Genomic DNA, 12,082 nt, shown 5'->3' with positions numbered 1-12,082 from the left:
GTTTCTTGATAATTCCAATCTTGCTTCCCCGTCATCATCTTCTTCTCCCTTCGAGCCGCTCCGTTGATTTTCTAGACAATCAGCAATTTCGTCAACACTGTACACACGTGCTGAAACATTACTTCCGTCATCAGCCACTTCACTTCTCCTCTCACTACCATGAACACTTTCATGGCTGTCGCTCTGTTCTTCCTCTTGGCCGTTTATATATTCAGACCCAAATTGAAGTTCTTCAATATTGGGAAGTGCGGCATTGCCTGAATCACGAGTTAAGGTTTGACGCTCGCCCCCTGCAGACGGGCTCGTGTTGCTTGCACCGAGATCAGCAATACCGTCATGCTCAAACACATCGTCTATTGGTACCACAACTTCAGTAGTAGCCGTTCGATTTCTTAATCCACTCAACCGGGCCGAAAGAGTTGCTGCCTTTTCTCTCAGCTGGAATAACTTCCGAACTCGATCAGCAGATTCTGTGAATTGTTCTGCTTTTGGCAGTGGACTGCCACCACGCTGCTCGTGTGCGTTTAGAATTCTCACGTCGTGATCAACCAAGTGTCCAGTGAGTTTAAGATTTCCAATCGCTTGATCATTTTCACTGTCCAGATGCGGCTCATCAAGAACCAGCTCCTTGTCACTGTCGCTGCCGTCTGGTATTTCTGCAGGTTTGGTAAAGACACCAGTATTGATATCCTCCAGGGTCGAGCTACTACAGATAATAGACGTAGTTACAGAAGCTGGCGAAGAGTTGCCTGGCAACAAGTGATTAAGGACTTCCTGCTTTTCGGGCTGCTTTGCTTTCTTTTTTGATAAGCGTAGATTTTTCAGTCGAGTAGCCTCCAATAACTGTACCATTACACCGTATTACACGACAGTCAGTGGAGCAGATGCAATTTGACCACCATGAGACAGAGTAGCCTACTATCGTACCTCCAGTTGCTGTTGTCGCTTTTCTCGCTCGAGTTGAGATTGTTCTTTTGCCTGTGCACTCCAGATTCGACGACTATGTTTCTGCAGCTGCATGTACTCACGAGCAATTGCTCTGCGTTCTTCTCTAGCCTGAATTGCCGCTTCAACGCCAACTTGAAGTGTCGAAACACCCTGCTTCTCTTTCTTTTTCGATTGACGCGGTGTCGTTGTTAGAGGCCTCCGTTTTACAGGCTGATGGTCCACAGGTTCTGACTTGGTTATCGTGGGGTCTTTTGCATCAGTTTGGCTTTCCAATTGGTTAGGGCTCGTACTCACATTCGATGTCGAGCCCATCAATATAGTCGCACTAACAGCTCCTTGAGAATCAGGCATTTCCTTTATAGGTCGCCTTCTTCTCTTTGGCTGCTGTTGCTTTTCATTACCACTCAATCGCGGGACAGGAGGCTTTCGTTCTGGCAAAGTACGTTCAATTTCAGAGCGCCGTCCAGACTTCACACGCCGATCATTCGATCCTACCGAGCGCACTGATCTCACTTGAACAGCTCTTTGATTCTGTAAGCGTACCGCCTCGGACATTTTCTGAATCTGCAACTTCCGTTGTTGTACCTGCTCCTGACGTCGCTGTTCCTCACTCTGATTTTCGCGAAGCCCAGATGCAGCGGCAAGAACTCGCTCTCGTTCCACCATCTTCCTTTTCTTGTGTCCAGTAGCTGTGTGGTGACTGTGCAATAAGTGAAGCTGTACCATGTCGATTGACGGGTCCTCGTAAATATGCTCAATCGATGTGTCTACCTGTCTCCACGATGACTCTATCTGACCATTTTCGCTTTTCAATGCGCTGGTAGCCTCATAACGACGAGTAGACGATGGCAATGACCGCTTGTGAGCCTTTTCCGCTGTTTTACCGTTGCACCCTGGTGCTTGTATGGTTTCAGGGGATGCAGCCAAAACTGTCGCTGAACGAGGATGTGAAGCTACGTGATACCGCGTTTGGACTTTACCCTCTGGCCCCGTTGTATCTAACCGTTGTGTAAATAATGCCAACTCCCTTGCGGTGAAAGAACTTTGCAGTTTTGTCAAAGAGGGCATACTCGACACGAACGTACCCGCACCAGCGCCTGTTGTGGGGAGTACTAGCACCTTTCGGCTCTGTGCCTCCACTGTGTTCGTATCTTTTGAACGGGAAGACACCATCTTCTTCTCCATCAATGTTTTTTCTTTCTCCCCCTTTGGTGAATTTGGAATCAAATCAACTGCCGAGTCACTCGCAATACCTCCACTAGCAAAGTCATTTGCACTGCTCTGCCGCTCCTGCACGACACTTGTAGCCTCTCGTATTCGGACCTGCGAGTTGTGCACAACATGCTTGGACCATTCAGGTTCCATACCGTCTGCAGACATTGACAACTCCGTTTCCCTTCTGTATGAGCCTCTCCTCTCATTCGATGGAACTGCAAACTCGTCCATTGTTGACCGATTTTTCGTGTCTTGGGTTTGAGGAAAACGAGCACTCAAAGGATAAGGCACTTGAAAACGAGAGCCGGGTGACTCCTGCGATACCCGAACAACAGTCTAGTAAGTGGCAACAGTTAATACAGCAAGTTGCTAATACACAGCATCCCTCATAAAGGTAAGAATCCACACAGCTTTCATCTCTTTCCGCACCTTCGAGAGCTCCTCTTTCCGAAGGGAGGGGCTCCGCAGACGCGGCTACGTGCAATACGCAAACACAAGACCAACGTATTAACAACTGCACCACGAATACCATGAAACAGACAAAATAACACACTTGTACGGTCACGCGAGGAGAGAAGGCGGATGCTGCAGGTTCTCGCGACGAAGTTACAGTGCGACTTGAGGCCACAGCGGAGAACAACGCAGGCACAGGCCTCCCGGAGCCTCCGACACGCACTTTCCCCATCTCCAGAGGCACCTGGCGCCCCGCGATCCCTCCGGAGCGGCGCACTCCATCGGTTTCTTGGAGTCCGCGACCTTCCATGATCGAGAGTGAGAGCGGAATTGGGCTGCTCGTTTGCAGTGTGTGGTCCACTCGAAAATACCGAATTTGGGCGGTACTGTACACGACATACCAAAATACTTTGGTTGGTGTGCGCCACACTAGTTGGCAAGGAATTAATCACGACAGTAAAATACGTACAAGAGCCGCTTTCGCTGAGGGGAAGGAGCGTCGGCCATGTCGTTAGCGTTCCTGTCGAAGAAGAGCTGGCATACAGCCAATCTACGTGTAGGTAGCGCCGGTTGCGCTTATTACCTAGTCTCCCGCTGCGTGGAATGAGCATTCTCGAGCTGATTTTGGTCTGTAAAACTGACCGTGTTCCCTCTCTTTTTTGTCTGCAGAATGTGGAGAAGGTCTGGATCGCCGAGCAGAAGCACGCGGCGGAGGAGAAGGTCGCGGAGCTGCGCAAGAACATTGAGGAGGAGCGGCAGCTGCAGGAGCTCCGGCAGCTGCAGGCGGCGCGGGGTGACAAGTCGGCGGCGGTGGAGCGTCTCGATTGGATGTACGAAGGGCCGTCAGCCTCTCGGGAGAAGACGGCGGAGGAGTTTTTGCTGGGCAAAGAGTACAAGGGCGAGGATGAGAAGGCTGCAAAAGGGGATTTGGACTTGAGCACTACCACCAAATATGGCTCGTTGGCGCTGACCAAGAGTGCGTTGCCGGCCAATGACACGTTCCAACGGTTGAATGAGGACCCGATGATGCTGATTCGCAAGAGACAGCAGGCTGCACGTGAACAGGTTCTGAAGAATCCTGTCAAGATGAACAGAATTAAGGCTGAGGTGGACCGCTTGAAGAAGGACAAGAAGGCTCACAAGAAAGCGAAGAAGGCTGCGAAGAAGGAGAAAAGGCACGCGTGGCGAGAGGAAAAGCGTCGACTGAAAAAAAAACGAAAGCACGGCGAAGATGAAAGTGACGTCACCGGAGATGAGGAGAAAGAGAAGACGCCACACCGCCACCAAGATTATTCTTCGAAGCAAGGTCGCGAGCGTGAGAAAGAGAGGTCTGCATCACGATCGCAAAGCAGGACTAGGTCGCCGGGTCCTGCTCGCCACGGTAGTAAACATGAGCGTAGTCAGTCGCGTCACACCAAGCATGAAGCAGAACGTCGCGAACGCAGTCCAATCCGCCACCATCCAGGTCGTTCGAAACCAGATCAATACACGGGTGAGCGCCGACGAGGTAGAAGTTCGCCTCGGGACCAACGTAGCGTAAGTCCTGCTCAACAACATCGATTCCGCAGTCGAAGCCGAAGCCGAAGCCGAAGCCCTCGTCACCGTGAGCCGAGAGGACGCGGTCGTAGTCGTAGCGCTCAGGGCTGTGACAACTTTGGTCGCGATAGGCCTCCTTCTCGATCGAGCCATCGCTCGATGGGTCACCGCAGCAGAACACCACCACCACGCGAACATAGGTGGGGTTCAAATCGATGTGATCGAGATCGTCGAGGAAGAAGTCGCTCACGTAGCCCAGCTGATCATCGTGACAGCCGTCACTCTCGCAGTCCCCGTGAGAACTTGCGCGAGTTCAGCCCTTCGCGGCGTGAACGAGGTAGTCGGCGCCGCGATTTGTCGCACGACCGGGCGAGAGATGTGATTGATGGTCGTCAAGTCCAACACGACAAGGAATCAGGATCAAGGCGCAAGCCTCTTGATACCGAGGGCAAGTACGGCCTCATCAGCAAAGGGGGGGCGGTGGAATCCAAAGATGTTGATAAGACGTCATTGGGACCCAACGCCAAGTACTTGGCAAAGGCTCGTGAGGCTAAACGCCTCGAGGAAGAGGACCGTCGTCGTAAGCTGGGGAATACCTCTCGTGGGGAGTCCCGCGCTCTGACTGACGAGGAAAAAAAGCGTATGGCGCAACAAATGGTGGAGGATGCCAAACAGCGCGATGACTACATTGTTAAGCGCGCAACCCGGAACCAAGACAAACAGGAAAAAGAGTCTGCAACCAGCAACCCAGAGTTTCTCAGGTGAGGTATCGATCCTTTTGCATCAATTCCTCTACTTACGACTAACTGTTCTGTGGCTTTACGATGGTGTAGGAAACTGCATTCGGAGGCGTATCTGGATGGCGAGAGCAACATGAGCGACCGTCTTCGCAGAAATGCCCACTACATTCAGAGGAAGGCTGACGCTTCTAATTTCCTCTCCAAGTAGTCAAATTGCAAAGGTGTTGGTACCGATGCATTTTCATAGCATTCACGAAGCACAGGAGCGAGACGCTGGCCAGTAAAAACAATGAAAATCGCCATTCCTTTCTTTTTGTTACGACATGGAGAGGAATAACGAAATGAAACATTCGACCATGCAGCGGATAAAATCAGGGCAGAAACGCAAGTTGGCTTCCGCCAGATCGGTCGGTCTACTGTCGAGTGTCGGTGCTTATGCACGAGTACTACTCAATGTCGCTCATATCACTGACATCGCTGTCTTCATCCTCACGACCCATCTCGATGGGCTGCGAAGCGTAGTTGCGCACATACTCTGTATAGAAAACAAGGAAAATTCAAGTCAGTATTCGGAGCTCCCATGTCAACCAGTAGCTGCAACCAGCGCACCTTTCACTTTTCTATTGTACGACTCGGCGTCCTTCATGAGCAGCGACGCGGCCTCGCCGTTTAGTGGGTCGCTTGGGTTCGGGTAGCGGAGAAGTTGAGGGATGAACACGTCGAAAATGTTGACCAGCTCTGTGAACACAGATAGCTTCAGCATGAGACTTTTTTCAAGAGCACAACAACCACAATATCTTCTTACCGAACATCGGGCTCCAGGTTTGGTTGATCACGTCCAGGCAGACCGACCCCGACCTGACAGTGAACACACGATATCACCCACAGTCAGCTCCTCTCTCTCTCTTCTGTTTATCGCGCAGCGTGCAATCGCACGTTTCATCCACATTGGGGTGGTAGATGCGGTTCATGAAGCCGATGGATGGCGACTTGAACGGGTAGTCCTTTGGTAGCGTCACATGGATCTTCCAGGAGCCTCCTTCGTATGGTGCTGCTCACACACAACCCAAGAAGCGCCGTTAGAAGAAAGAGAGCCCCGGCACAAAAAGCCGCACACGCACTGTCTTTCGGGCCGTTAAACTTGATGTCGAGGTCGCTGGTCTTAGTCTCGTCCGTCAGGTGCACCTCATAGTCGCTCATCATGCTGCACGCAAGCAAAAATGGTAGCACGCACAGTTGCAGGTTTGCGAGATCACTTTTCAGACACGTTTCTAACTGTTTTATCGATGGTAAACGCCCAAAGGACACGCACAGCTTCATGACGTCCGTCTCGCGTCGCTTGTTGGATTTGCTCATGCTGGAGGCTCTCGGTGTGTATGCGGCTGGGTTGCCGGGCTCGCTTCCGTCCTTCTTCGCGACTGCTGGGGAGGTTTGCTGCGGCCAACGTTCTTCACTTTGAAGAAGCGAGAAAACTGACCCCACACTTGAGGTGTCACCTACCTGATTTTACTTGCCGTTTGTATGGGGGCGAGTACCCTCCCGTTATTCTCAGATGTCTGCGCCTTCTCAACGAACTATTTAGTGTGTCGCACACCAGGTTCCGTAGTAGCGCTCTAGCTGAAATGTCCGAGTGCGATTGTCGAACAACTCGTATTGTCGACACCTCCAGAAGTTTCGTGCAAATGAATCACGCGCAAGTCACATCTCGCAGATTGTATTACTAGCAGCTTCTAGCCGAGCTTTCTTGGCAGCCATTGCCGCCTTGGTGGACCCCTTGGGCCTGCCCAGAGGGCGCTTCACTCCGGTGGAGCCCCTTGGCCTCCCAACTGATCGTTTATTTCCGGAGGACTTCGGTTTTCCTATAGGACGCTTGCCTCCGGAGGCCTTTGACTTGCCCACCGGCCCCTTGCCTGTTGTCGATGAAGCTGGCGAGCCGGCATCCGTCGGTCCTGCTGCTGCTACTTTTGCAGCACTGCCGCTTTCTTGCTCAAGCTGGATTCTCACACGCCGGCGAGTAGTAGGGGCACGCACGTGGCGCAACTGCATGCAGGAAAATGGGCAGCGCTCGAGACGGAAGCCGGAGCCGTCGAAAATCAGCAGGCAGTCTGTCTCCTTGTGCTCCACCAGTTTGCCCTTGAAGCCCACGCCGCCCGGCGCACCGGCGGATGAGCCCATGAGCACCTGCACGCCGCTGGATCCGTCCACGCTAACGAGGCCTAGCGTGCTCTTGTCCACCGACGCGGGCTGGAATTCGTACCCGAAGGACGCGAACACGTTGCTATGATGTTGCTGTTCGTCATCTGCATCTGCACTCCCCGTCAGCGACTCGCCCAGCACCACGGGATACTCGTGATCGTCCACCGGGGCCGCCGCAGCAACCGCTTCCTCATCCGATGCCATTCCACTGCCGATGAGGCCTTCATCAAATAGGCTGGTCACGCACGATTGGTTGAAATATGTGTTTTTCGACCAATCAGAGAGAGCTTAAAGGGTACACTGTGCCAGGAGCACGTCAGCAGCGGCAGTGCAAGTTCAACGAGCGACTTGCGCTGCCTGCATTTTGTTTTAACCCTGTCCATTTCGATCGCTGCTGCTCGGTTACAAAACCAGCAAATATAACGCAAACTGCGTCTGTTTAAATCCATACCCTATCGCTATCGCTTCCATCGAAAACCGCAGGGTTCCGGCGTCGATCCAACACGCTGAAATCTGGTTCGTCTTTCGCGTCGCCAATGGGATCCGATCGAGTGGACTTCAACCGCGGTGCCGCCTTGCAGCTTGACCAAAAAGTCCGCAGTTCGCAACAGTGCCAGCCAGCACCAGGACGTCCTCCTCGCTCTCATCGCCCAAACCCACCGCCACACTCCATTCCGCTTTTGGGGTTCCAGTCGTCAGGAAGCTATCATTAGCGTGAGCTGTCTGTCAGTGTCAATCTCTCTGCCGGTTCTTATACTGGTCGAGGTTGCTGGGCATTCGATCCACTCACTCGGTTATTTTCCTATTGCTTCTCGCCAAGTTTGAACCGAAGTGGTCAAAAGGCCGGTGTCCAGGACTCGGGCCAGATTCAGTCACCTCCCAAGTGCTTAATTGCACCACGCGCTGACTGGCTAGCCCGTCAACTACGGACGTCACGGCGTGACTTGACTACTTTTACCGACCGCTATGGGGCTGGGCTCCGTCACGCTGCTGGAGCTCTACCAGGTGCCGCACGGCAAGCGGATCGCCTACTGCCTCCCGTCGGGTGAGTTCATCTTCGTGGCAGACACGTGCGCGCCTGAGTTCGGCGCCGAAGACGCGGCGGATCTCTACGGTGGCAACCTGTTCCAGTTTCTAGCGGTCGGGGACGCTGAAAAGCTCAAGGATTTTCAGCGGGCCCAGCAAATCGGCAACAGCGGCGGCGGCTTGGCGTTCAACCCGATGAAGCAAATGCGCATGGTGGTGCGGATACTGAACAACTCGAGCACGCAGTTGTGGATTCAACTCTCGACTATCCCCCTCACGCTGCGCATGATGCGCTGCATCGACACAATCCGTAGCCTCAGCAGTCCTCTTAGCCATTTTGCCGACTCGTCCAGCTTCGTGCTCTCCGAGGACGAGTTCAGCTCCGTGCTTAGGAATCCTTCGCAGCACACTGGCTCGTCGCTGTCATCAGGCATTGCCTCGCTCGCAGTGGCGCCGTTTCCTATGGAAGATGACGATGACTTGATGTTTATGGAGTTTGAAAATAGCTGTCTCTCCCCGACTAGCTTCACTTCTATCGTGCCGTTAGAGCTGAAGCACCGCCACCCCAATTTTTCGATGACTCACAGCGGTCTAGACGACGTCGGAACAGAGGAGACAAGCGACGACGATGAAGACCTCAAAGCGTCGCTGTCCAACCTGGCGTTTGAAGCCGATTGGTCTAACGAGACGATGCACGCTGATGAGACGCACGCCCTGCTCACAGCGGAACCGATCACCCCCACCTCGTCGTCAACCTCGGATCCCATGGCATCTAGGCCTCGTTCCCGCGCTGAGCTCATCACATGAGTACTCAGAAGTCAGTTTAAAGTGGAAACAGTTTATCCACAGTTTGCTCGTAATCTAAAATCGTTTTATTTTTTTGCGCGTGTAGTTCTACTGACAGCACAGCGGTGGATACCTTCCAGCCAAGGCTTTAGTCTACACCCTTCGAGATGAAGGCTGGCGATCATCCACGACATAGGGAGCCTGAATTTAGGATACGCTCGTCATAATCAGCGAGCGAGTTTAAAGTCCAAACAAACGGTAATTGCAAGCAAACTATCAACAACAAACATTAGCGGCAGCAACAAAAGCTCCAACGAATCGTCTTGCAACATGCGAACCAACCGTTTGGCACTAAAGTTGAGTTCAACGTCGAAAAACATGACGCTGTTGTCTGGGTAGTCTATTGCGCACATCACTGCAAGTGTCATAGCGACTTGACTCTTGCCGATTCCAGCCGTGCCCACAAACTATTCACAACAGCATCTCGTCAGCTACAAGTACATCCACCTCAATCTACAACTGTAGCTTTGCACCTCGACAGGGCTCGACAGTGGAGTCCCCCATTCAGAGCCTGGTCGATGCTCGTCAGTCCTGTCCGCAGGAACATCGGGTGATTGGCACTTTCCAGAAAGAGGTCGAAGGCCTGACCCAGAGTTGGTTAGCAGCAAACCGTTGCAGTATCATTTGTTTTGCAGTTGAACTTGGGACTTGACGCTACCGAACGACATGCTGGTGCCAGTCGAATCGAAAGTTTTGCGATCAATTCCTGCACAAGTAAAAGTCGCAATCCGTGAGAATGATACATTCACGAAGTGGCGAATTACTTGGTAACCAGACCTCCGTCTCTCGAACCGACAAGTCCACAGCATGGGCGACATCCCACAGAGGGCGCTGCAGCAAGTGGCGCTGCGTGATGATACCGCTAGCGCGAAACAGCGCCCGCTGACGCTCGTCCACTTTCTCCCGAGCCAACACCCGCTGCAGCATTTATTACTGACTACTAACACTTGTACGGTGCATAATGTACACATCTTGGCACAATACTCGGAGAAGGACATGTTGAAGTTATAGGCAACGTAAAGCTTGGAAGACATCGAATGGAAGCCTTTAGCTTCTCGGTCGGTTGATCTAGGCCACATTAGCCATTGAGCCGTATCCCTGGATGTTCGTCGTGTGCGTGTTCTTTCTCGCAGAGATCTTAGCATGTACTGGGTCTTGGATCAGCGAAGTGAACTCGTTGATCTCGGGCAGCATGTGTTCCTGCACCGTAGTGGTGTTAGAGCGAGATAGGCGGCCTTGATGGAAGGAAAACGACTTGATGATCTCTGGCTTTGAAACTGGCACCAGTACCCGCCAGTGAAACAGAGACTTGCGCCGCCCGTGATGAAGTAATATTGACTTCGAATCAGCACCGTGAGCTCTTCCTCAATCTGCAACAGTCTCTCCTCCAAGTCGATGTCGTTGGCGTCCAGACCAAAGGGGCATTCGATCTCCATGGTGATTTCTTCGGCCATGAAGAGGAAGGTCCCCCACAGAAACACCCAAATCGGCGTGTACAGCCCCGAGTTCGGCACAATGACAAAGGTGTAGAGCAACATGTACGCACCGAGGAGGAACTGCAGGTACTGCATGTAGTTGAACAAGATCGGGACGTTGGCGATGTGGAATACCGTTGTGTACAGATTGGGCAACTGGGAAATCTTGCTTTGCAAGCTGCTGGCATTACCCGGCGTTAGATGACCGCAGTTGGTAGCAACCTGCACCAATCGCTTCAACCAGAGTTCGGTGATCGTCGCACGCAGCTTGTGAGGAGTGCGGCGCACTAGATCACAAAACGAGTTCATGTCCTCGCTCGGCTTCTTGTGCTCGGATCCACACGCGTACAGCTCGTCGTACTCGGCATCAGTTAAGACTCCAGTGTCCTTGAGCTTGTCGATTCCATCGCGGCCGCGACACGATGGCAATGTACAGAAACACCAGCCGCCTCAGCTCCGTGAAGAACGTGCACTTCTCCAGTGTATCTCGCGAAATGGGCTGGAGCCCCTTGAGGGCGAGATGTTTGGACTCGTCTTCATCCTTCAATGGTTCTTCAACGTGCGTGTTATCGTGTACGTCTTCGGCATCGAGCTCCGTCGTTTCCTCTTTGATGGTTGTGCTCACGTAGGCGCAACCAGAGCCGACGATGTCCCGAGCCACTTCGGACAGCGCCCCAATTGTCACCATCCCCGCTCGCCACTGCGTGAAAGCGGAGTTCAAGCGGAAGGAGATGATGAGACCCAGGAACGTGTTGAACACCGTCAGCGAGTCCGTGAACGCAATAGATTTACTGGCCGACACCACGAACGGGTGGAAGTGGTCCACAACCGTGACGGCAGCGGGCGACGATAGCACCCGCCAGGTCGGCTACGCGCTGACACGCTACCTGTTGAAGACGGCACCTCGCCCCGTACTCATCCGATTTTGCGAGCCCGGCGTGTACTTTGAGTCCCTAGTATAAACCGTCACCACGGCCCTCACGCATCATAACAATGCCTTCGTTGACTTCGCTCATGGGCATCTGCTGAACAATGGCGCGCACGTTCAGCCACATTTTACAATTCAACAACGTTCTCGTCCTGCTCTCCCGGGGGGTTCATTTTCGTTTCTTCCTCTTCCTCGTTCTCCTCTCTCAAGTAGCACATCGTTGCGTCCTCGTCTTCGTCCTGCTCTCCCGATGGGTACTTTGTTTCGTCCTCGTCCTCCCCCAAGTACATGACGCAAGCAGTACGCCTCGAGGCCCATTGAAGCACCCGTCCTTCATCCCAAAGCTGCTCGAACTCGCGCTTGATGGAATCAACGTGCTCCTGATCCGTGGTCGTCTGAAACGTCTCTGCATGGCGGGCTCCATTGAACGCGGCCTTGCTGTAGTTGCCCGTGCCTTCTAAAATGAACTCACCGTTCACGACGGTCCACTTGTTGTGGACCATGAAGCTTGGGCACGCGTCCTGTCTTGACAGGGATCCCCGCGCCCTTGAATTTGCGTACCCAAGCCATGTTTTTGGTCTGGAGCGCGCTTCGCTCGTCGACAATCATGCGAGTGATGCAGCCTTCTGCAAGCGCCTTCAGAATGGCCTCCCCAATGGGTTTTTCGATTGGAGAGTTTTTTCCATGGGAATATTTATAACCCAATTTATCGTAGCGCC

At 52.9% G+C, this 12,082-nt stretch overlaps 8 protein-coding genes across 8 annotated transcripts; 2 read left to right on the top strand and 6 right to left on the bottom strand.

Moving 5' to 3' along the window:
• Nucleotides 1-821: 821 nt before the first annotated feature.
• KRP23_8607 (uncharacterized protein) lies at nucleotides 822-2,926 on the bottom strand (the record flags this gene model as incomplete). Its single annotated transcript, XM_067894066.1, has 5 exons — nucleotides 822-843; nucleotides 928-978; nucleotides 1,952-2,478; nucleotides 2,593-2,637; nucleotides 2,717-2,926. The coding sequence occupies 5 exons, from the start codon at nucleotides 2,924-2,926 to the stop codon at nucleotides 822-824; spliced, it is 855 nt and encodes a 284-aa protein (XP_067743536.1).
• Nucleotides 2,927-3,121: 195 nt separating this feature from the next.
• On the top strand, nucleotides 3,122-5,100 carry KRP23_8606 (Pre-mRNA-splicing factor CWC25; the record flags this gene model as incomplete). The annotated part of the gene is made up of 4 exons (XM_067894065.1): nucleotides 3,122-3,172; nucleotides 3,286-3,944; nucleotides 4,443-4,913; nucleotides 4,986-5,100. 4 exons carry the CDS (start codon nucleotides 3,122-3,124, stop codon nucleotides 5,098-5,100), a joined length of 1,296 nt encoding a protein of 431 aa, XP_067743535.1.
• A 238-nt stretch (nucleotides 5,101-5,338) lies between these two features.
• KRP23_8605 (Ubiquitin-conjugating enzyme E2 8) lies at nucleotides 5,339-6,248 on the bottom strand (the record flags this gene model as incomplete). The annotated part of the gene is made up of 6 exons (XM_067894064.1): nucleotides 5,339-5,427; nucleotides 5,502-5,630; nucleotides 5,698-5,750; nucleotides 5,829-5,943; nucleotides 6,014-6,096; nucleotides 6,205-6,248. The coding sequence occupies 6 exons, from the start codon at nucleotides 6,246-6,248 to the stop codon at nucleotides 5,339-5,341; spliced, it is 513 nt and encodes a 170-aa protein (XP_067743534.1).
• Nucleotides 6,249-6,590: 342 nt separating this feature from the next.
• On the bottom strand, nucleotides 6,591-7,292 carry KRP23_8604 (uncharacterized protein; the record flags this gene model as incomplete). Its single annotated transcript, XM_067894063.1, has 1 exon — nucleotides 6,591-7,292. The coding sequence occupies one exon, from the start codon at nucleotides 7,290-7,292 to the stop codon at nucleotides 6,591-6,593; it is 702 nt and encodes a 233-aa protein (XP_067743533.1).
• A 762-nt stretch (nucleotides 7,293-8,054) lies between these two features.
• Nucleotides 8,055-8,921, top strand: KRP23_8603 (uncharacterized protein; the record flags this gene model as incomplete). The annotated part of the gene is made up of 1 exon (XM_067894062.1): nucleotides 8,055-8,921. One exon carries the CDS (start codon nucleotides 8,055-8,057, stop codon nucleotides 8,919-8,921), a length of 867 nt encoding a protein of 288 aa, XP_067743532.1.
• Nucleotides 8,922-9,127: 206 nt separating this feature from the next.
• On the bottom strand, nucleotides 9,128-9,887 carry KRP23_8602 (uncharacterized protein; the record flags this gene model as incomplete). Its single annotated transcript, XM_067894061.1, has 5 exons — nucleotides 9,128-9,173; nucleotides 9,243-9,367; nucleotides 9,434-9,543; nucleotides 9,619-9,666; nucleotides 9,725-9,887. The coding sequence occupies 5 exons, from the start codon at nucleotides 9,885-9,887 to the stop codon at nucleotides 9,128-9,130; spliced, it is 492 nt and encodes a 163-aa protein (XP_067743531.1).
• A 141-nt stretch (nucleotides 9,888-10,028) lies between these two features.
• KRP23_8601 (uncharacterized protein) lies at nucleotides 10,029-10,744 on the bottom strand (the record flags this gene model as incomplete). The annotated part of the gene is made up of 2 exons (XM_067894059.1): nucleotides 10,029-10,237; nucleotides 10,300-10,744. 2 exons carry the CDS (start codon nucleotides 10,742-10,744, stop codon nucleotides 10,029-10,031), a joined length of 654 nt encoding a protein of 217 aa, XP_067743530.1.
• A 58-nt stretch (nucleotides 10,745-10,802) lies between these two features.
• KRP23_8600 (uncharacterized protein) lies at nucleotides 10,803-11,354 on the bottom strand (the record flags this gene model as incomplete). The annotated part of the gene is made up of 2 exons (XM_067894058.1): nucleotides 10,803-11,226; nucleotides 11,323-11,354. The coding sequence occupies 2 exons, from the start codon at nucleotides 11,352-11,354 to the stop codon at nucleotides 10,803-10,805; spliced, it is 456 nt and encodes a 151-aa protein (XP_067743529.1).
• Nucleotides 11,355-12,082: the final 728 nt, after the last annotated feature.

This window comes from Phytophthora ramorum (assembly GCF_020800215.1).
Source record: "Phytophthora ramorum isolate Pr-102 chromosome Unknown Phyram_PR-102_s0007, whole genome shotgun sequence".
Classification (NCBI taxonomy): Eukaryota; Oomycota; class Peronosporomycetes; order Peronosporales; family Peronosporaceae; genus Phytophthora; species Phytophthora ramorum.
The sequence above is the reverse complement of the archived record's forward strand: the minus strand, read 5'-3'. Positions and strand labels throughout refer to the sequence as shown.